At 32.3% G+C, this 23,580-nt stretch overlaps 2 protein-coding genes across 2 annotated transcripts; one reads left to right on the top strand and one right to left on the bottom strand.

The window, feature by feature from the left end:
• Positions 1-1,277: 1,277 nt before the first annotated feature.
• Positions 1,278-6,804, bottom strand: LOC109187850 (cellulose synthase-like protein H1). The gene is made up of 8 exons (XM_019338209.1): positions 6,469-6,804; positions 6,024-6,360; positions 5,782-5,907; positions 4,111-4,233; positions 3,469-3,681; positions 3,156-3,267; positions 2,832-3,013; positions 1,278-2,200 (listed from the first exon to the last, which is right to left on the bottom strand). The coding sequence occupies exons 1-8, from the start codon at positions 6,747-6,749 to the stop codon at positions 1,310-1,312; spliced, it is 2,265 nt and encodes a 754-aa protein (XP_019193754.1). The 5' UTR covers positions 6,750-6,804; the 3' UTR covers positions 1,278-1,309.
• Positions 6,805-20,260: 13,456 nt separating this feature from the next.
• LOC109187853 (probable WRKY transcription factor 31) lies at positions 20,261-23,384 on the top strand. The gene is made up of 5 exons (XM_019338212.1): positions 20,261-20,758; positions 20,932-21,030; positions 21,144-21,644; positions 21,779-21,892; positions 22,444-23,384. The coding sequence occupies exons 1-5, from the start codon at positions 20,378-20,380 to the stop codon at positions 23,107-23,109; spliced, it is 1,761 nt and encodes a 586-aa protein (XP_019193757.1). The 5' UTR covers positions 20,261-20,377; the 3' UTR covers positions 23,110-23,384.
• Positions 23,385-23,580: the final 196 nt, after the last annotated feature.

Here is a 23,580-nt window from a genome sequence, read left to right as displayed (position 1 = left end):
ACTGTTTTCTTTTATAAAAAAAAAAAAAAAAAATTACGGAAGACCACACGTACTCCAAGAAACATTATGGAAAGAGGTGCCCTTCGAACTAAATCGATTGCAACAAAAACAATTCACCATCGAAGCGACGCTGCGCATAAGTGGAGTACAGAAACAGTTATCCTGCTCTCTGTGCACAAATTTTTATTCATGTGGACAAATTAACAAATATAAAAATATATTTTTATTCAAATCAATCAATATCAATTGTCTTTAACTAATGCTCGTTATTGTCATCGATTATCATTGATTTGTTGACTCATAATTATTACGTACGGTTCATAATTTTTAGTGTATAAGTAAGGCAATCAACTTCAGTTCAATGTTTTTTTCTTTATCAATAAGCATCAATTATTCAATTATTGCTTTTGATTGGTACTCGTAATTATCGTCTATTCCTAAAGCTGATTGGCGGAACTCATTATTAAAGACTTGTTTATGTGATGCAATTGTTATTAGTATAAAATATAGGAATAAGGGTCAAATAGGTCACTGAACTGCGCACGAGAATGCAATTAGGTCACTGAACCTAAAAAACCTATAATTGGGTCCCTAAACTAACCAATTTCATTCAATTTGTCCATTTTTCAGGTTTCTCAAGTTGCTAACAGGTTACCCCTCCACCTAGGATGCATATGTGGCATTTAAAAAAAATATTTTTAAATTAATTTTTTAATGTTTAATAAATAAAAGCTAAAATAATTTATTTTTAAATTAGTTTTTTAATGTTTAATAAATAAAAACTACAATAACATTTTTTTTTTGAAAATAAAATCTAAGCCCCTGTACGATATTTTATTTATATAAAAAAAACAAATTATTTTAGTTTTAATTATTAAACATTAAAAAAATAATTAAAAAATAAATTATTTTAGTTTTTATTTATTAAATATTAAAAAACTAATTTAAAAATACATTATTATTTTTTTTTAAAATGCCACATATGCATCCTAGGTGGAGGGTTAACCTGTTAGTAATTTGAGAAACTTGAAAAATGGACAAATTGAATGAAATTGATTAGTTTAGGGACCTAATTGTAGGTTTTTTAGGTTCAGTGGCCTAATTGCATTTTCGTGTGCAGTTCAGTGGCCTATTTGACCCTTATTCCTAAAATATATATTAGAAACAAATCATCATATAGATGTGGTTAATTCTCCGTAATCAAATTGTCTCAAGTAATAACTGTGCATTTTCCTTGTCACTCAAAATATTATTTTTTTATTAATATACTTTTGACCGAAAATATAATGACTTTAACAAGTAATAGAGATCAGTATTTGAATTTGGAGGCATGGACAAAGAGCAGTGCCAATCCCCCGGACTTTAAAACAGTGGATAATGGAATCCCATACTTTCCCTTTCCAAACAACCCCTTAAGAAATGCCCAATACATTAATATTACCCAAACACTACATATTGCTTCTAAACTCCAACTCTTCTTTTGTTTAAAATCCAGAAATCCAATGAACAAAGCTGCCAAGTTCACCAGCAAAATGGTTGTGCCAGGGACAAACAGCGGAGATTCATCAAACGTGAACCTTCCAACGTAGGAGTCCTCCTCCTCGTCTAAACCACCATCGCTCGAATGATCTTTCTTCGTGATTTCAAACACCGTTTCAGATAACCCAACAACCTTAACTATCACACTTAGGAGTCCAAACAACCACGCCGCAGATGCATTCACCTTCAACATTCTCTGGTTGTTCCACCACGCCCGCGGCGACTCTCCGGCGTCGATGTATTCGAATAGAGTGTACAAGTTGTAGACGATGAAAATGGAAGCTGGTATAACAATGGCGGCTTCGTTTAGCTTTGGTTGGAAGTGAGAATTGTTGATGATGCAATATGCGGGGAGAAGAGCGTAACATATTTCAAAAATGGGCCTAATGGGCCAAACCATAACCCATAGATAGGCCAAGCATTGCCTGAACTGGAGCCTCCGAAATAGGGTGGAAAGAATTGGGCTTTTCTTGCTGATTAGTATTTCCATAAGCCCAGTGGCCCATCGTTTTTGTTGGGTCAATGCGGCCGGCCCACCTGTTGGTGCACTTCCCAAAAACCCGGGCGGCTCAGGATCACAATAGGCGGTTTTCCAACCCTTACTATGAATACTTAAACCGGTTAGGACGTCTTCTGTTGTGCTTCCATACATCCACCCAACCTACATGATTATAGAAATACTCAATTTTTTATATCAATAATTTTTATTCAGAAATAAGCATTTTGAAATTTTAGAGATCATAAAAAGTCCTCACTAATTCTGATCATCGATCAAAGTAGTCAAAAATTCTTATTAACTTTTGTAGTGATTGAAACATTTGATTGCATAAGACACATATGGCGCCAACATGAACCCTAATATTCCAACCATTGATTGTTGAAATTTTTTAAAAGATGTAGTCATGGTTACCAAAAAAATTTGCCCACCCCAAAAATTGTTGGAATTTGACATAAACAATGCCTAGGTTTAGAGAAATATAAGCAATGGCTTGGATTTCTCTAGATTTTTTTTTTTTGAACCACTTTCTAATCATCTTATTAGTTGGTGATTGAAACAAGTACAAAATTATAAATTGTTACCTTTTTTTAGTTGGACAAAATTTAAAAATTTTGATTTTGAAAAGACTTAAAACCGTGAAATAATGATTGTTGGACTCATGTGGAATACATCCAATTGAAGTGTCAGATTCTTGTTTGGGGTGATAACTTTTGATTTCTAAATCAGATGTCAAAACTTCACGGAAATGTATCTTTTTTTGAATGGTAATAAATTAAATTGTCTATATACTAACCTTTTGGCCCCAAGCAGTGCCAGATTCATAGCCACAACTTGCAACTTCCTTAGCGGCATCAAGGGAATTGGAGAATATGGGAATCTGAGGATATAAAGATCCAGATAAAATTTGAGCGATTGATGAAGTGAAGACTTTTGATTTGCCATACGTTAACCACTGGTCCTTGTCAGCTGATTTCCCTAGTGGCAATAAATATCCAAAAAGCAAGCGATAATGTAACATACAATAATTGAAATAGAAACAGACAAGAATTTATGACAATAACTTTAGTTGGACAAAACTTGTTACATTGTTCCCAGTTTGTTACATTATTATGCATACCACTAGCGTTAGCCACATTTGGCGACATGCCATATATAACCTTTCTTCTATGAAAGCATCCTGTTCCTTGGTAAAATGGTCCTTGAATCCCAGCCATCCCTCGCCCTAGATACTATATATTAAAAATATTAACGTATTAATTAATAAATAAAGTTAAATGATTTTTTGAATTGCACACAATTTATCACTTGAATTGCTCGTACGGGCTCAAAAAATGATTTCTTAAGTTGTTTTTCTTTCAGCAGTAATATAAAAAATCAATAACATACAAAAAGTTTAATATATGTGAAAAAGAGATGAGATTTGTACTTACTTCCATTATAATTTTCAATTGGTTTCCAAAAGGGTCATCCTTCAATCCACCAATGAAGCTCTGAGGAAATTGAGCGAATCCGGCATCCTTTTCATCCTCAGCTCCAAGCAGGAAGCACATGGCATGTAATACTACTTTTGGGTCATTTGCATAACAGTCACAGTCCACATTCAACATAAATGGTGCATTTGTCATCACTCCCGACATTCTTGTCTGTTCCAAATATGGTTAGCAAGCTAAGGTTTGTGATGCCAAACAAAAAAATTCCAACTTATGAGTTACGTACTTATTTCAAATCTTTTTTTTTTTTTTGGGTGTAAATCATAGTTGAGGTGGACACGTAAAAAAAAAAAAAAAAAAAAAAAAACTGTAAGGTGTAAATAGTAGAGGGAGGAATTATTTCATAACTTTAAGAATTAAAAAAAAAAAACTGTAGGTGGTCGAGCACCTTGTGCTCAGATGACATGTAGTGATCTCTCCTATATAGGAGGTCATGAGATCGGTTGAAAAAGTATGTTTGACTCTGTGTATTTCATTAGGTCGAGAAGATACTACAATGTATAGAGTCACTAGCTTTCCAAAAAAAAAAAAAAAAAAAAGAATTCATTAGTTATTATAGAAAGTTTAAATTAAACTTATTACCAAAACATTCATGGCTCCAGCCTTATAATGATGGGGATGCTTTGGACGCTTCTCTCTGGAGATATATATTAGATGAGGCACACCATCACCATTATCAATGTCTTCTTTGTTCTCCCAAATCACCTGAATTAATATTTATTTAATAAATGTAATTTTTAATTCCCTACCATTAGCTACACAACAAAATAAAGTCATAGAATGTGCCACCAATCAGAGATGATGAAGTACTCCACAACATTAATTCATAAAATTGGTACTAATATTTTTTACAATATAACCTTAAAGATTTGCATGGTCAGCAACCACAGCAAGTTAGAATATATATATTACAAATTCGTGTTGTAAAAGGGGAAGAAAAAAAAAGAAGAAAAGAGTAACTTGTTAAAGATATGCTACTTATAGGTAAAATAAAAAAAAAATTAAAAAAAAGTAACTTAATAAGATGAGTGATATGCTATATAAAGTAACTTTATCTTTCATAGGTGAAATCAACTTTCTCTCATTTTCTTTAGATGAAATTATCAACTTTTTCTCACTTATTTTCTTTAGAAAAATTATAAGTAGTGTCATACTTTATTTAGGTGTTTTTAATTTTTTTCATAATCAATAAAACATTTCTCATCAACATGAGTAAAAAAAAATATAGTGAGCAAGAGGGGATATGATGTAGTGTTATTACTCTTCCTTATAAGATAAGATAAGATGACTTTCAAATTTAATTTTATATTTAGGGTGTGTTTGATTCACACATTGGAATCTGAATCGGGATCGGAATGAGAATCAAATACTTGGTAATGATAATGAGTTTTGGTGAAAGTATTTTGCATGTTTGGTTGTAGGGTATATGACCCTATAGTGAGAATAAATGTTTTTAAAATATTTACAAAAACAAACAAAATCAAGACAATTGGTTCTAATATAATAACATCGAAAGCATCATTATAAGCACAAAAAAAAAAAAAAAAAATCAAAACAAAAATCTCAAAGCACTAATCCAAACTTAAAAATTACATTACCAATGAGATTGAATGATACCCCATTAACCCTTTTTAATTAGGAAATAAGATTTTTAATTGAAGGGGTAATCAAATCACATAGTTGTGTTTTAAAAAGTTGTCAACCAAACACTGACTATGATTTTGATTCTCGTTCCTAGTGTGTAAACCCATGAACCAAACACACCCATAGTATGTACAATTTTAGGTTGTGTTTGGTTCATAGGTTTACACACTAAGGATGATAATCAAAATCATAGTTAGCGTTTGGTTGTCAATTTGTTTAAACACAATTATGGGTTTTGATTACATACCCCTTCAATTAAAAATTTAATTCCCTAAATAAAAAGGGTTTCATTCCATTTTATTCGTAATTTAATTTTTAAGTTTGGATTAATATTTTTAGATTTTTGTTTTAATGTTTTTTTTTTATATTGATGATTTGGATTTCATTATATTAGAATCAATTGTCTTCATTTTTTTGTTTTTTTTTTAATAAATTTTTAAAATATTTATTCTCTTTATAGGGTCGTACACAACCAAACATCAATATTGATAATAATTCCAATTCCACCATACTACCAAACATGCAAAATACTTTCACCAAAATCCATTACCATTACCAAACCAAACACACCATTAATGGAATTTTAATTTGGATAGAGGGAGTGATAACCTTTATGATAGTTGGGTGGTTTTGTCGTTCAATGTTTGCAAAAACTGAAAACTCGCCAGTAAGGTGACATAGTAAAGACTGTTGACTTGCTTCTTCTATCTTCCCACAAAGCTTTGAATATTCATCCTGCAAAAATATAATGCACAAAATGGAAAGTGGTTTCTCTTTTCAAACCTTTTCAAAGTAGAACTTTTTTTTTTTTTTTCAAGAATATCATATGAAGAAATTTTCTATTTTCAAACCTTCATTTTCCTCCATTCATGTTTAAATTCTAAGCAGCTATCTTGGGGGAAAGTTGAGTTGGCATGGAAGTATCGAAACGGAGATCTAACGGCGACGTTATTCTTCTTACAAAAGGGAACCCAAAGCTTAGCGAACTTGGATGCTTCGACGAGGGCGTAGAAGGTGAGGGGGGATGCGCCGTCATCCGACACATAACAGGCTAGCTTGTTCGCCGGATAGTCCACAGCCAACAAAGATAGCACCGTGTTGACCGTTATAATCGGCGGTTCCAGTTCCGGGTCGGCCGTCGTAACGAACATATCCACAGCTGGAAACTCGGATGTCCCATCCCCCAACCTTAAAAACATCGAAACATTATAATTTAATTACTTACGTAGTACGTACGCCGGACGCTCAAGAAAAAACAGAAAATATATATTTATAAAATTGCATAATATGTAGTACCATTGCAAGAGGCGTTGAGGGTATGTTTTGGTTTGGATTTGATTCCACTTACAGTTGATAGTGAGAATCCAAACGAAAGTGAACCAAACCTCGCAGATGAGAGCGAGAAGCCAAGGGATGATGTGGTCATTATCATTATGGGTGCCCAGAGAGAAGAGTCTATAGCTAATGAGTGATAGCAGAAGGAATAGGATAATGATTTCTATGGTTCTTGATATTCTGTTGTTTCGAAATTGTATTTCGTACAGTGAAAATGGATGAGGTTTGGTTGCCACAGCCATGATGTCTGATCAAACATAGAGAGAGCTGGAATGCTTGTGTTTCTTGTCATTGGAGTTACAACCTTATATAAGAGTACGTGTTTGGTGATCGGATAGATGATCAATTAATGTTTTATTGATTATTAATTTTTATTTAATTGTTAAATAAGTATTTGATTTAATTGCTAATGAACTTCTAGTTTAGTGGCATGAAGTGACTCTTTCAAATGAGAGTCCATCAGTTTGAGTTTGAGTCTGGGAGTGGTATTGACTCTTTGAAGTACTAAAAAAAAGTATTTGATTTAATTTATTGATTGCAATAAGTGAAAATGAAAAAAAAAAAAAAGAGAGAAATTATTTTAACTAATTTCTTTATATTAGTCAGTTGAATTTTATTTTTAAAATTTTGATTTCCTGTTCGGGGTTTAAACCCGTGACCCCTTATTTGGGAGAGCCATAATTATGTCACTTGACTACATGGTTTTTGGTATTTCTATCAAAGTATTTGATTATCACAATTTACATCATGTTTGGTTAGTGGCTTTCGTATCTTACTATTAGATTTGATACTCATTACCATGGTTGTCTGCCTACTTTTGTTATCATATATACTATTGCATTCAAAATCATTTACGAGTAATAATTATAAAATCATTATCCTTCTATATACTCTCCTACTTTTGAACAATCGGAATAAAAGATGAGCGGAAAATAAGAAATTAAACAAAAAATAAAAATAAAAGATCATTGTTCATGCATTAAATACGAAACTTTAATATATAAACACATATATGTATCGGGCGGAAGTTTGTAAAAGATTAGTCCAGCAATTGGTGGCTAGGGAAATTATTAGGCAAATGTCAAACACCATGTCTTTCAAAAATGTGGTGGCATATAAAAAATAAAATTGTGCATTCGCTGTAAGCTATAGCTTTTGGTGTAACAGTAAGAGCTTGATCCAAATTAAGAAGTGATATCATCATCAGGTGTTAGGAGGAGAATTGTTGGGCTAATGCCGATAAGGGCTATAACTTTTGACCTTAGCACTTAATCCTAATAATATAATATGTAAGTGTTTATATATATATATATATATATATATATATATATATATATACTTCCAAACAAAAATATTCATTATACTTAAACTCATTATCATTACTAAATAATTTAATTCTAATGCTTGAACTAAACTCCTCCTAAATAATTACTCCATTATTTTTACATGCGACAGACTCATGAATTATTTTTTAATTTTTTTTTTTTTTAAATAAAACTTTCAACCCAGCAAAATGATGACAAACTAGAAGGGACCGAAGAGGTAATTGACAAACAATTTATTATAATAATCTGTAGGCTTGTAGTTTGTGAAGTTTTAATTAATCGAAGATCCATCGGTTATATTAACTCAACATTTTAAGTGATTTTGCCTCTTTAATTTGTTGGATTGTCTTCTGCGTAAACAAAGTGGTCTTTGCCTAGGACTAGTCAAAACCCCACCATCACCTCTCTAATGTAATAGCCTATTAACTACCTATTTTAAACTTTTTTAAAAGTTAAGATGTATATATACATTAATGCAAACTACATACTTTTTCAATGTGAGACAATTGTTAAAATATTGAAAAATCGATAATTGTTAAAGTCTATCAGAGCCATGAGAAAAATAATACAGAGTAATAATAAATTCTATTTTTGATCTAAACAAGTACGGAGTATAAGTTTTTATTTGCAATGAACCAATATTACATTTTAGAAAAAAAATACATGTAAAATAATATAGTTAGAGCATCAACAATAGAAGTTATTTGGGAGGTAATGTGAGATCAATTAACTCTTCTTCAAGATCATAGTTGATGTGGGGATGAATTAATTGAAAAATAATTGGCCTGCAACAACCCAACTAATGTCAATTTTCTTTTTTTTTTTTTTTTTAAAGGTAGCTGCGCGCTTGGCGAGTCAGAGTGGCCGCTAGTTGGCGGCCACTTTGACTTTTGTTTAACTTTTTACTTTTTTTTTTTAAAAAAAAAATGTCAGAATTTTTTTTCTTTTTTACTCGCATTTTTATCTTTTACCTAATCACACTTACAAAAATTCATCAAACTCAAAGTTAAACTATTATTGATGCTCTTAGTATATATCTCAAATTAAACCAAATCAGATAAAATATTAGCACAAACTTTAAAAAATTCATCACAATTTTCAAAACAAATCAGATAGAGTAATGCATGTGTGTACGTATGATCGAAAACCACAAAAATGGCTGTTTTGCATGTCGGATTCAGGGAGTTCTCCATCATTACGACAACATTTTTATCATTTTGTCGTTGGGATATACATTAGCTGAGAGGTCGGACGGTCGGTTAGTTAGCCGCCGTTGACAAGCATAATTTAATTATATACTTTCGCTATCAAATTAAATTAATGGATAATCTCGTGATAATAGCTTTCATTATTTCACTCTGATCCGCAATATTTGGTGTGATTAATTAAATCAACCGTGCTACTTTGCGCGTTAAAATATGTATTGAGACTAAGAATAGGATAACGTACACTAATTCAATAATATGTTGGGCTTGACAAATAGCAAGGAGTCTACAAATTTTGGGTTGAATTGAAATAATTATGAGAGTGATACTATTTTGTCAAACATATACGTTGTGAATATTGTGTTGGGAACATCATGGGCTTTGTTTACCGATGGGATGGGCAAACCCGTTTTAAATATGTGAAGCCCACCTGGAAAGGAGAATTTCTCTAGCAGTAGCAAATGAAATTGGAAGTTTAACCAAACCAGTTACTATGTTAAAATTTGAGGATTAATTTTTGTGTGTTCTAACTGTTTTCAAATAAAAATCAAACTTTAAGTATGATTCATTCAAATTTAAATTAATCTTACAATAATATAATTGACTTTTGTCAATGTATTTTTTAACATACATTCTCTATATAAGTTTTGACCGGATAATTGGATAATCATACTAGTTTCAATTCGGGTTCAACCAATGCACTCTTAGTCTAACCTGTCAAAGCAACCAAGACAGTCAAATAGTAACGGTCACGATCTGAGCAGAGTATATCAGCACAGGGTGGTTGTACTAACTACTAAGCGCATAGCTAATGCACTTATTATTAGAGTATTATTGCATCATTAAGGAGCAACAATTATAGAGGCCAACACATTTATGAAGGAGAGTGTTGCAGTTATTAGAAGGCCGTTGTGCTCATTATTATAACTGTTATACTTAGTAATCATTGTCTAGTATAAAAGCTGAGTGCCTGTGAGTCTGTGACAGTAGGGGACACACTCAAACTTATATTCATATTGAAATGTATTACTACTTGTCTATTTTTCTTTGTTCATTGTAATGATAGAGTTAGAGACTTGACTAAAGTGTGAAATATAATGGGTTATAGGTAGATACATTTTACTTTGTCATCATATCACTTGTAATTCATTGTTTTACTTTAGAAAAAAAGCTCTGCGTTTTTGTCTGGCTAATTTGGCGCTGTCTGTGAAGGATTCATGAACGAAATTATATTGCAGCCCCCCCACCCCGCGTTGCTTGACCGTACGTGTGAACTTGCCGTTCCGTGTTACGATGTTGCCGTTGGCCAATGTTTTTGTCAATTAAAGCTACTGGGTCAATCATAAACACGGGATAGATTCGTCAATCATCAATTCGCAAGGCAACCAGTCTCAAAGTTATTCTACCCAGGGACAACTGTACTGGATATATATAGAACGTACAATTAGGTTTTTGTTTAATTACTTGTGTAGGAAGCAATCAAAATTCCAATCCCACCTTTAATTTGTTGTCATTCCATGGGGCACTAGAATTCCACACAGCAGCCTAATCATGTTTGTGTCAGGTAAGACTTCAAAGTGATTAAGTTAGAAGAGACGACACTGTACGCAACATCTCATCCACACCCGTATAAGTAATGTGACTTATATTAATTTGATGTTCGTGAATCAGTTAACCCAACATACATGTTATCAAATACTAATTTAAAGAATTGAATTAGATGGTACTATGTTATGAGGAAAAATTTAGGAAAAGTATGTAGCATTACTCCTAAAAATGATAACTCCATTAAAGTAAGAGACCAAAAATAATATTAATCCATTTACTTACTCTTAAAAATGATAACGCCATTAAAGTATGAGACCAAAAATAATATTAACCCATCTAAAAATATAAAATACGATGACACAGAAAATAAATTAAACTATGAAGTGATGACAAAGATGCGTCAACTTGAGTGTAGGGAGGCATGCACGTTGGTGCCTCATTTAGAATATGAAAATAATAATAATAATAATAATATTTACAAATTAATAAAGTGTGTTTTCTTCCTTCTTCAATCTTCCATCTTCCATCTTGTGCCCTAACTGTGCTACTGCCTCTTCCAGATATTTTATTTTATGTTCATTTAACTATTTTTAAATTTAATCATGGGACCCTGCGTGCCATATTTTCAACCCTTCCGCTTAAATTAAATCTACACACGCGTTTCCACTTTCGCCATCATAATTTCAGTCTTTTTATTATTATTATTATCATAATTTCAGTCTTATTATTATTATTATTATTATTATTATTATTATTATTATTATTATTAAATGTTCATCTCTTTTGATTAATATCTCAATGTCATAATCAAAAGCTTATTATTACGTCAAAAGTTATAGTTAATAGCTAGTGAGTACGCAACTTTATTTTCTTATATTTGCGTAGAAATCAACACCATGTTTTGATGCCAGGATACTGGCCTCAGCCATCCAAACCATCATCCAATAATCTCCTCCCAGCACTTGCCACTTTGCCAGCCTCAAGGTCATGTGCTTATCACTGCACCAAAAGTGATATTTAGTAGTGTATGCACAATTTTATTTCTTTATACTGGCATAACAATCAACGTCACATTTCAATGACACGATGTTAAACTCGACTCTCTAAGTCGCAGCCGCCTAATACTCATCAATCTTCTTTTGTATTATAATATGCACTTCAAATGTTTATTAGAATATTACTCTCCCCTATGTGTCTGGTTCGGTTAACGAGGTTTGACAGATGTTATTTTTAATTCAAACTTTCATAATATTAAGTTTAGTATTAGTATACAAAATTTATATATTTAGAAATTACACTAAAAGTATTATTAAATACAAAAATCAAATTTAAAAATAAGTAAAATAATACTAAAGAAAATAAATAAATAAATAAAAATTTATTTAACCAATAAATAATAAGTAGGTCAGATAAAATGGGAGTGAAGGAGTACTAGATTGTAATTTTACGATCTACCTAAATTGTCCAACCGAATCGCATAATGCAACCACACCACCACCTCTCGGACAGCTCTATCTGTACCTCTTCATTTTTGTAGATTTCTGTTTAGGATTAATTCTGAAAGGGGTAGAATATGATCAATATTTCTTGCCAAAATTTCATTTTTAAATCTTGAGTTATAAACTACTAGTAAATTTAATTCCTCATATCAATGAGTGCAAGAGATTATATTGATCGGCGAGGATTCGGTGATATCAGTCAAGCATATTTACCGTGAATAGAATGAGGTAGCTGATGAGCTAGCGAAATTTTAGTAACGTATTCTAGCAGTGACTGGGCCGATTGGTGTGAGGTTCCTTCAACATTCTACCAAGCTGTCGAGAACGATAAGGCAAGAATTCCCCATACGAGGAGGATTCCCTTGTGGCATCACTAAGACAATTGTTCGCGTTTCTCTCTCACCTTGACGAAAAAAATTCATCATATTTAACGATTGCAAAATTGGTTTCATATTTTTCACCTTAGTGCAGTTTTAGTCCTTCGCCTTAACAATTTTATTCAAATTTGATTTTCTAATATATGTACATAAACTTCAATATTGAGGGTAGGTATTATGGTAGAAACATATATTTAATAAAAATAAAAATATTTTTTTAGTCCTTTGGGTCTACACAACTTTGACACAATTGAACATTACATTTGCAACTTGTGACCAAATCAGGACAAAAATTTAGAGGCTAAAATTCCACTTCTTATATATAATATCTCTTCATTTTGTAGTTTTGTTTAGAATTAAAAGGCAAAAACTCTTCTAACCTCTTGTTTGAGCTGAAGGGGTTGAACATGAAATATTAGACTGATGCTTTGTCGCCATTTTTCTAGCACCACAAACCTAACGTCATGCCAGAAGTCTAAATTAAAAGTCCATTTTAATTTACTAATTAGTCAATTTAAAAAACAAAAACAAAAAACAAAAACTTAAGTGTTACTTCAATTCAAACGAGTAATTAAGAGAAGGTTTTTCAATCGCCACTGTTTTCTTTGGTTGACGTAAAGTCAAGAAATAATTTATCTTGTCCATATGTCTATTTTGTTTTAATTAGTTTCTTGGAATTGAATAAGATAAGGTTACGAGGTAAAGAGAATGATGGCAATATTATAAGATTCCTCTATCCTGTGCATGCCTTTGCCTACCCACCCCGGCGCTCACGAAAAGACAACTCAAGTAAACACCAATGTTTCCTATGATATAATAATTGCAAAATACTTCCTTGACAACAATTAAATTAGAGCAAATATAATCTCGTTTTAGGCTTCAAGTAATTTTGCATTGCCACATTTAGGGTCCATTTCTGAAACCTGAAAAATATTTTTTGAGAAATGATTTTTTTTTTAAATGAATCATTTTTCATAAAATATTTTAATTTTTTACTATTTAGTTGAAGGTCAGAAATTTATCTTTTTTTGTTTGGTTGAAAGTTTAGAAATTGTATTTTTCTGTTTGTTTCATTTTTTTGAAAATTAATATATTATTTGTTATAATAATAATAATAATAATAATAATAATAATAAGTGGTGGTGTTGGTGGTGGAATGATGTCGGTGGTGGCATGTGTTGGTAGTGGTGGTGATGTGGTGTTGGTGGTGGTGGGGTGGGGTTGGTGATGGTGTTTGGTGGTGGTGATGGTGTTTGGTGGTGGTGATGGTGTGGTGTAGTATATGATTATGTAAATAAAGCAATCAAGTCATCAATTCTATAAATAAGGAGAAGTGCATCCAAATATCCCAGGTTGAATCGAGGATGATCAAGCCACGAACTCTTGGTCATTATATTACTCATCAAGTGGAATAATTAAAACTCAAACAAATGACTAATTGTAGCAAATAAATAAAAATTAATGACATAATAATAAAACACAATTAAACGTAACGAATCAGACTTGTAAGTCATAATAGTCCAGAATTAAAAGTGAAATTTGCTTGTATAATTATGTGGTTCAACATCATCTAAATGACTAGCTAGAAGTTTCGGTTGTTTGAGATTAATTAATTGGATAATTAATTACTTTAAAGGTAATATTACAATTTACATACATACATTTTTGTACACGTACGACTTCACGCATCTATACAATGACACAATATTGCATCATCTAATTAAATTCTTGCTGAAATTTAATTTATTACTCCGTAGTCCGTAATTTACAACTACTCTATAGCACGCCTGTTAGTAATGCAAAGGTAGTGGGGTTTCTTTACTCCCTTGCCCCACGTAAGAATGTTAACATAGTTTTCATTCTGTATATACAGGATAACCACTAATTAAAAGTTCACAAAAATTAACTCCACTCTTATATAACAGTCTACAAATCACACAAAAAAAATAAATTATACTAATTAAAAACATGTTGTACATGTTCGATCTAGCTAAATGATATTAACAAGAATCAAACACATGACATTGCCAAGTACCTTGTGCTTAGTTCTGACCTCTGATCTGTGCACGAACTTTATAACAATTTGAATTAAGAATTGTTGACAGTGTATATCTGTATAAGGATGGCATTAGGTATATTCAATTCTCGATGGAGGTAGAAAGTCAAGTCTGGTGGTTAGCATGCAGAAAATAAGCATGCATTTATTGATCGATGATAAGATTACGTATTATATTTCAGCTACCATTTAATTAAATTTTCAAATAGTAAACTTCCAAACCAATTGCATGCAGACGAAAACGATAATGAAAGGCGCACGACGTAAATCCGAAAGAGCCAATTCAAGAATCAAGACTAATCTGAAACCGTCTCAGACTTTCTCAATACCAATCTCCTTCAATAAATATAAACAAATAAACGGGTTAATACCCAATTTAGTGATCGACTATAATAATTTTTCTCAATGTAGTTCTAAACGATTTTGTGCTTAATTCAACAACTTCAGTGGTTAGTGAGGGTAAATATGTTACTGGAAATATATTATTAGAATAACGCAGTGTAAAAGAGTGACAATAGTTGTATTGTCAAGTGTTTTAGTACAAGTTTGAATCCTTAAATAATATATATGCAATATGTGACAACTAAATATGGGACCTGGCTTGCGTATTATGAGTACTGAAATTAGTAAAAGTTGTAATATTTTTAATTTATTAAAAAAATATACAATACACTTGGCAATTTATAGTAACCATACACTATATGTAACTTACTTAAAAAATAAATTTAGTATTCCTATCAAATTTTATATGACTTATTAATAATTCATTTATCAAATCAACTTTTGTTGATTATTTTCTTTAATTTTTTATCATTTAAAAAATAAACATTATATATTCAACAAAAAATTTAACATATTTTTTAACAATATATTTTTATTAATTAATACTTACTAAATTAAATATTATAAAAACTTAAACCATAAATTAGTTCAAATATATATGTCGCATCGGTAGACATATCTACGAAGCTTCCTACACATTTGGTGTAACTTTCAAAAGAAGACTCTGTTTAGACTTTTTGTTTAAAAAAAAAAAAATTATTGCACTTTTTTTTTTCATTTAAAATTATCTTTACGGTTTGAAAGTGACGTTTTTATTAAAACTCGTTGAAATTTAAAATAATAAATAAAGTAATTAATTTATCACATTTTAAAATAGATCATAATGTATGTTTTTTGAATTACATTTATCACACTAATGCAACAAAGCATCAACAATAAACTAGGTGAAATGACATGTCATTCCATATAACTAGTGACACAAATCACAAATCACATATTAAAATATCGAGAATCTAATATTCACAAAATCAATGACACGTGATTTATGTCATGAACAATCGACTGAAAACATAATTCAACGATTCATCTCATAAAATATAAAAATAACTTGTTGAACATCTAATTCTACCTCTGCCCAATTCTACCAATCTCTTTCAATTAACTCAAAATCTCCATTAACCCAATCCCTTCGGCCTCTCTATGACTATAACTACCCACTCATACTGATTATCGTCATAAAACTTTCATTATAATCCTTGATCACTCACCCAAACCTATTTTCTTCCTTATATTCATTTTTTAAAAACTGTTTTCCCTCTAAACTTTTTCATCATGATGCGATTTACATTTATTGGATGCACATATATTAGTTGACCTCACCACTAATTAAAAATAAATTTAGTTATCAATCAAACATTACGTCATGATGAGAGGTTTAGGCAAAATTTAGGAGTATGTAGAATTGCTCTTTAAAAAATGTATATAGGAAAACATTTTATTAAATAATTATTAAAGTCAGGAAATAAACCACAGGAGCAATGTTTAAAAGATTTTTTTTTTTTTTAAAACCCCAATTATCACGTTTTTCAATCGTTTCGATTGTTATAACACTAATTATTAGTATTGTTTTAAACCTTATTCTCGAATGAAGATTATTTAAATATATAATCATTAGTGTAAGTATAATTAAATTTATGTGTCTTTTTTGGGGTCGAAAAGATTCATTTACAAACAAAAAATATTGATGGTTAAAAAGAAAAAGTTGGAAAAGGAGTAAATGACCCGGTGTGCACGGAGACTGAAGAGGTCAACGTGATGTAAACAAGCATGAGAAAAGGAGAAAATCCGACGTGGCACAATGAGATGCACGAGTCTCCCTGAAGTGGAATCGGGTTTTAGAAGCCGTTTGAGCCCTGCAAAATTATTTCTAATTGTAATAAGTTATTATTTTACTAGATTTTTATTTAATTAATTATATTTAGTATTTAATGAATTTATAAGCAATTAGTAAATATATAAAGTTTTATTATTCATACGAGGGAAAATGGCACTTTTTCCCCCTGTGTTATATACTTATAGCACTTTTTCTCCCTATATTATTTAAGTGGCAATTTTCCCCCCTGATATATTAAATGGACATATTTACCCTTAAAATAAATATTTCCTTTATTTTACTTCTCCAACAAATTATAACCACAATTTGAAAAAATAAAATACATTAATTGTTGAATTTAGAATACTTTAAAAATAAAAAAAAAATTTTAAAATAATGTTTGAACCAACAGTTCAAATTGGATCCGAAATTGTGAAACAACGATTCAAAATAAAAACCAAATCGCGATTATATATACTTATATGTGAGAGTCAATATAAATGCGAAAAAAACATACACTATTTGCAAATATTATAATTCTAATTTTAAGCTATTGCTAGTAGTTGTTCTGATTTGAACCTCTGGTTCACGGTTCAGAATCTATTTTTTTCCACTTCACAATTTTAATAAACGGAAACCCAAATATTGGGTTATGTTATGAATCATAACCGAATTTTTTTTTATTTGATTGCTATAGTGTTCGGTTCAGTTCGAACCGAACCGTGGCCATCCCTACGTATAAACAATAATTTGTTGAACAAGAGAAATAAATAAAATATGTATTTAAGAGTAAAAATGTCTATTTAATATTATCAGGGGGAAAAACCGCCACTTTTATAATAATTGAGGGGGCAAATGTGGATGCATGAATAACTCAGGGGGAAAAAGTGCTATAAGCATATAACATAGGGGGAAAAAGTGTCATTTTCCCTTCATACGAAATAAATATTTTAGAGGAAAAATAGCGTATTTGGTAGGTTATAAAGTCAAGAGAAGAGGAGCAAAAGTGGCGGGCGAATTGGGGCGGTGAATAGTTGGAACGCGTCTATCTCCATTCCCCTCTCTGTCAATGTCTATTTGGACCCTTTTCCCCACTAGTCCTCCCATTTGCTACTTTGGCCCCCCTACTTTGACACCTCACCCACTAATTTTACTCCTATACTAACCATTGCTTCCTATTAGTTTATTTAAAAAATTGACAAGCATGCCTTATTCATTGGGATAGAAATTTTAGAGCAATTCAATGCTTTGAAAAACTTGGCTTTGGTCCATGATGATATAATTTGCGGTAAGTTGTTGATGAAACTAAACTAGGATTATTTGAAAGCTAGCTTATGGTTAACAAGGGATTAATTGTAGACTAAGGGACTCAACAACAATAATTCAAGAATGACGGATAGACATAATGTTTATTGTCTTTAAGCAAATAGTGAAGACTGTGTCCAAGTTATAGAGACAAAGTTTTCATTTGTCGGTTATTATACAATCTTAAAATTATTATGATTAGCTTATTATGATCTAAGTAGTTGCCTTACATAAAGCTCCTAATATGATTTTTTTTTTCTTTTTTTTTTTTCTTTCTCCAAATAGGATACCCCATCACATTAGGCCATTAATTGCCTATTACGTCAATTCACCACTCAAGCCCAAGACACATGTCTCAAAAAAGTAATAATTTTTTATCTCATGTCAAATTTTCTAGTTAACTTAACAAGCTTTTTCCTAATTATTTTTTTTTTTTAAATTTTACACATACAACGTAAATGTTACGGGTGAATTTGGATAGTTGTTGTAAACTTATGGATAAGATTAGTACAAGTGGAATACATGGAGACAAATATGAATGGAGTAAAAAGGTTAAACAACTAAACTACAAAGAGTAGTTGAAATGATTAAGGAAAAAGGTTATCACTTGTCATGCACCTTAATATGATGAAATTCTAATCATCTTTATTTGATTTTTTTTTTTCAACACTAAAAGATGCATTTTTCTATTATTTTCTTAGAAAACATTCTTTGGTAATAGAAAAGCATGCCAATAGCACAATGGAATATATATGTATATTAAATGGACGTAAGTGAAAAAAGAGAATGGAAGCTAACGTCCCAAGTGTAATTTGTATAACAAAAATGGGTTCAAATGGTATTAGCCTAAATCTAAAGGGTATAAGTGAAATTATCCCATAATAACTAATATGGAGAAGTGTCAAATAGGCCCATGTACTATTGTCAAGTGCTCAATTCCCACCATGAACTAAATTAAACGCTAATTAACTACACTTACCTACTAAATTTGTTCAATTAGCTTTTTTTGCAGGTAATTGACTTGTTTTTGCAGGTTACCAATTTAGTTATTAAAAAAATAATTTCAAAATAATATAAAAATTATTAAAAAAATAATTAAAAAAAAATACAGCCACCGGCTGTCCTTGCTAGACAGCCACAGCTGTCTTTGAAATGGCAGCCACCGGCTGTCCGGCGAGGACAGCCAGTGGCTGTATTCTTTTTTATTTTTATTTTTATATTTTATTTTATTTTATTTTATTTATTTATTTTAATAATTAAATAGGTAACCTGTTATTAACCTGTAAAAAAAGTTAATTGAACAAATTTAACTCGTAGATGGACCTATTTGACACTTAATTTAGTTCGTGGTGGAAATTGAGCACTTCGCAGTAGTAGATGGGCTTATTTGACACTTGTGCCTAACTAATATGATTAAATTTAGAGTTAATTCCATTTTTAGTTCTATATTTATAGGTGTCTGTCTACTTTTAATACTTATTTTTTTAAATATTTACTTTTGATTCTAATATTATTGTGAGATGACTATTTTTGGTCTTCCGTCAACAAAATTGTTGAAATATCGTTAAATACAATGACATTTTTATCTTTATATATATATATATATATATATATATATATATATATATATATACAAAGCGGGTTGACCCACTGTATTTTTATTTGTATGTTTTAAAAAAAAAAATTATTTTTGAAGACCTAAATACAATTATATTTTACATAATTTTAATGATTTTGTTGACTGAAGACTAAAAATGATCATGTCACAAAAAAAGGATTAAAAGTGAATTGTTACCTATAAATCTAGAACCAAAAATAGAATTAATTTGTTAAATTTACAATAAAGAATATAAGACATTAGATCTACCTTCCCTGGCCATTAAATTTGTAAAATTCCACGAAAATAGAAATTGATAATGACTACAATTAAACTTTAATTTATACGCGTAAGCTCCATTTAGAAATTTCCTATATTAATCATCATTACATTATTATTATTATTAAACAATTAAAAATTGGCCTTTTTCAATAACTTTTTACGTTCACCAATAATTTTTTTTATTAATAGATTTAAAAAAAAAAAGGACTTAAAGACATAATTAGAAGTAAAATGAAAGATAGAAAAGAGTAAAAGAGTAAAGGGGGATCACACTTTTCTCATAAATTCCAAGATAAATCCCATCAATTTCTCTTCTAGAAAGCGTAAGTCCTCTTGTATGTACAATAGTCAGTTGCCTCTATTGTGTGTGTGTATTTGGTCTTCCATCTTTAGTCTTAACCTCCCTTTTTTATTGCCGAGTCCACAGCTGCATTCAAAGCATTCTCACTTCCCACACTACTCTCGATCTCCTCTTCTCTCTCTCTTTCTCTCTTCTTCATCTCTTCCATCCATCTTCATATATGGCCTCACGCAGTGGACTCTCCTTTGATCCAGATCCCATCACCCTGCACCCCCGCCACCGCTCCAAACCCCCTTCTTCTCAACCCACCCAAAACCACCGCCACCACTTCATAAAGCTCGAACCTTTTCTCTCCCCCTCATCCATGGAGTCTCCGGTCAACAACAGGTCGCCTCCCCCCACTATCCAATTCCCGGTCAACCTCAACTGCTCCGACCATCGGGCTCGCCATGCCCAAGAACACCAGGATCATAAAACAACCGTCTTAGGTGAGATGGACTTCTTTGCATATACCAAGGATAATGGAGATTCCAGGGCCTCCGCCGTTGACGACGACGTTAAAGATTTGCGCACGTCCACTGAATTGGATTTCACTATTAACGTAAGACACCGGAAAGAATCGGTTTTTTTTTTTTTTTTTTTTTTTTGGTCCTCACTCTTGTCTGTGGGTTTCATGAGTTTTTTATTACTTCTGATCAAAATTTGATTTTTTTTTTCTATACAGACTTTTTCAACTTTCTTTAAAATTAAATGAATAAATTCTTGAATTTTCAGACCGGTTTGCATCTTCTCACGGCGAACACCAGCAGTGATCAGTCGATAGTGGAGGATGAGTTGTCACCGAATTCAGAAGACAAAAGAGCTAAAAGCGAGGTAAATTATTAAATCCTCAGATGGTTGATTGATAGCAGCATTAATTGCCCTTTCTATGATAAATCATCATTCAATGAATATAAATGATTAATGATATAATAATAATGTTTCAGCTGGCGGTTGTGCAAGCTGAACTGGAGAGGATGAACGGCGAGAATCGACGGTTGAGAGACACGTTGAATCAGGTCAACAACAATTACACTTCTCTCCAGATGCATTTGATGACGTTAATGCAACAACAACAAAGCAATGGGAAAATGGAGGAGTCTAAGCAGACGCGTCACAATAATAATGGAGGCCAAATGGTGCCCAGACAATTCATGGATCTCGGTCTTGCTCCTGGAGGAGGAGGAGGAGGAGGAGGACCCACGGAGCCCGATGAGGCGTCGCTGTCGTCGTCGGAGGGGCGGAGCGGCCGGGAACGGTCGCAGTCGCCGACGAACAATATAGACGAGGCATCCAGAGAGGACAGCCCGGAAAAAGGGTCCGGTTGGGGATCTAATAAGGTGGCTAGATCTGGAAATGCTTCAAAAGGCGGTAGCGTTGATCAAGCCACCGAGGCCACCATGCGAAAGGCTCGTGTCTCCGTTCGAGCTCGATCAGAGGCTCCCATGGTAATAATAATATATATCAACCTCATCGATCTCATTCATAATATCAACAATAATACTACTCCGATCCGTACTATTTAAGTTAAATCTGATCTTTTTTTCATATGTTCAATAATTCTGTCGTTCTTTTTCTGCAGATTACAGATGGTTGTCAATGGAGGAAATATGGCCAGAAAATGGCGAAGGGGAACCCGTGTCCTAGAGCTTATTACCGGTGCACCATGGCCGCTGGTTGCCCAGTTCGAAAACAAGTATGCTTTCCATAATCTCTTTACCAACTCCCAGTGTCAAGATCATGATACTATTTACTGTCTTCACCCACTTTTGTCATATAGAGAATTAGTCAATGATTCTAGAAACAGAATTAACATGTTCTAGCTAGTACCAGCAACATAACTCAATTGATTCCTGAATAATAAATTATAGGTAAGAACATAAAATTTAAATAGTGTAGGATTAAACCTAATGCGGCGTAAGCAATAGACATTATATATATTGATACTCCCATTTAGTGACCTGCTAATTCAGATCCTAACAGTAGGAGACATCTTTAAACTTATACTATACTCAGATTAATGACCCCCTAATTAAGAGGCAAAGTGTTGGGTATACCCCTAATTAAGGGACAAAGTGTTAACTAGATTGATTTTTCTATAAAAACAAGAAGGGGTTCGAACTCTCTTAATTTTATAAACTGGTTATAATAAATTAATAATTTATATATTAAACAATAATAGATGGAGAATTAAACAAAGAGGTTCACTTTATCTTATTATATATATTTATGTTGGTGCATTGACAGGTTCAAAGATGCGCAGAGGATAGAACAATCTTGATCACAACTTATGAAGGAAACCACAACCACCCACTGCCGCCGGCAGCCATGGCAATGGCATCGACGACCTCGTCGGCGGCGAAGATGCTGCTGTCGGGATCCATGCCGAGTGCGGATGGGCTGATGAACTCAAATTTCCTAGCGAGAACCCTCCTTCCTTGCTCTTCAAGCATGGCCACCATCTCAGCTTCCGCTCCATTCCCCACTGTTACATTGGATCTTACCCAAAACCAAAACCCAAACCAAACCCAATTCCCCAGACCCCCAAACCCCTTCCAATTCCCATTCCCAAACCCTTCCCAGAATACCGCCGCCGCACTTTTGCCTCAGATTTTCGGGCAGGCGTTGTATAACCAATCCAAATTCTCCGGCCTTCAATTGTCTCAGGACTTGGAAAACAACATCCACGCTCCTTCCTCAATGCCGCCGCACCAGTCCTCTCCGCAGAACCCGCTGGCGGACACCGTCAACGCCCTCGCCAGCGATCCCAACTTCACGGCGGCGCTGGCGGCCGCCATTACTTCCCTCATCGGAAACCCGTCCCATTCCGGCAACGTTACTAACACCTCCAACGCCAATAATAACGGCAGCGTTATTACCAGCAGCAATGGCAATGACAAAGTCAACAGTTGAAATTCGCAGCGGCTCCAAACCCAAACTGCTATACATATTCATTATATACACATATATAATCCCTTCTTGCTCTTGATAATGTTTTTTCCTTGTCATATACTCCGTATTTGATTTAGTCAAATTTCGGTTTTGTTTACTTTTTAAGTGTTGTTATGGGCTTTTGGGACTATACCTTTTGGTTTATATTTTTAATTCTTTTCTTGGTTTAATAATGTAATTAAATCTTATGTGGTTTGGTAAATTTGAGGATGATATGGCTATACACATACTTGTTAGTTTACAATTTACTATTGTTTTTTAAATGTTATACATATTTATTAATACGTATGCCAAAAATAAAAAATAAAAATGAGATTTATACAAAAATTAAACCTTCATTGAAATTCAAGTATTTAAACTGATCAATTTGTTAATATCATGTTTAGTCTTCTACTATTATTTCAATGCCATTCTTTCAAAATTATCACATTT

This window comes from Ipomoea nil, unplaced genomic scaffold (genome assembly GCF_001879475.1).
Source record: "Ipomoea nil cultivar Tokyo-kokei standard unplaced genomic scaffold, Asagao_1.1 scaffold1421, whole genome shotgun sequence".
NCBI lineage: Eukaryota > Viridiplantae > Streptophyta > Magnoliopsida > Solanales > Convolvulaceae > Ipomoea > Ipomoea nil.
Note: the sequence above shows the minus strand (reverse complement) of the source record. Positions and strands in the feature narration are given on the sequence as shown.

Bases quoted from the DNA above. Each gene is read 5' to 3' on its own strand.
- LOC109187850 (XM_019338209.1), bottom strand. From the start codon at position 6,749: ATGGCTGTGGCAACCAAACCTCATCCATTTTCACTGTACGAAATACAA. The intron at 6,361-6,468 runs GTACTACATATT...GATGTTTTTAAG, and splicing joins CCTCAACGCCTCTTGCAATG to GTTGGGGGATGGGACATCCG. The intron at 3,682-4,110 runs GTAATAAGTTTA...TATTTGGAACAG, and splicing joins CTGGAGCCATGAATGTTTTG to ACAAGAATGTCGGGAGTGAT.
- LOC109187853 (XM_019338212.1), top strand. From the start codon at position 20,378: ATGGCCTCACGCAGTGGACTCTCCTTTGATCCAGATCCCATCACCCTG. The intron at 20,759-20,931 runs GTAAGACACCGG...TTGAATTTTCAG, and splicing joins AATTGGATTTCACTATTAAC to ACCGGTTTGCATCTTCTCAC. The intron at 21,031-21,143 runs GTAAATTATTAA...ATAATGTTTCAG, and splicing joins ACAAAAGAGCTAAAAGCGAG to CTGGCGGTTGTGCAAGCTGA.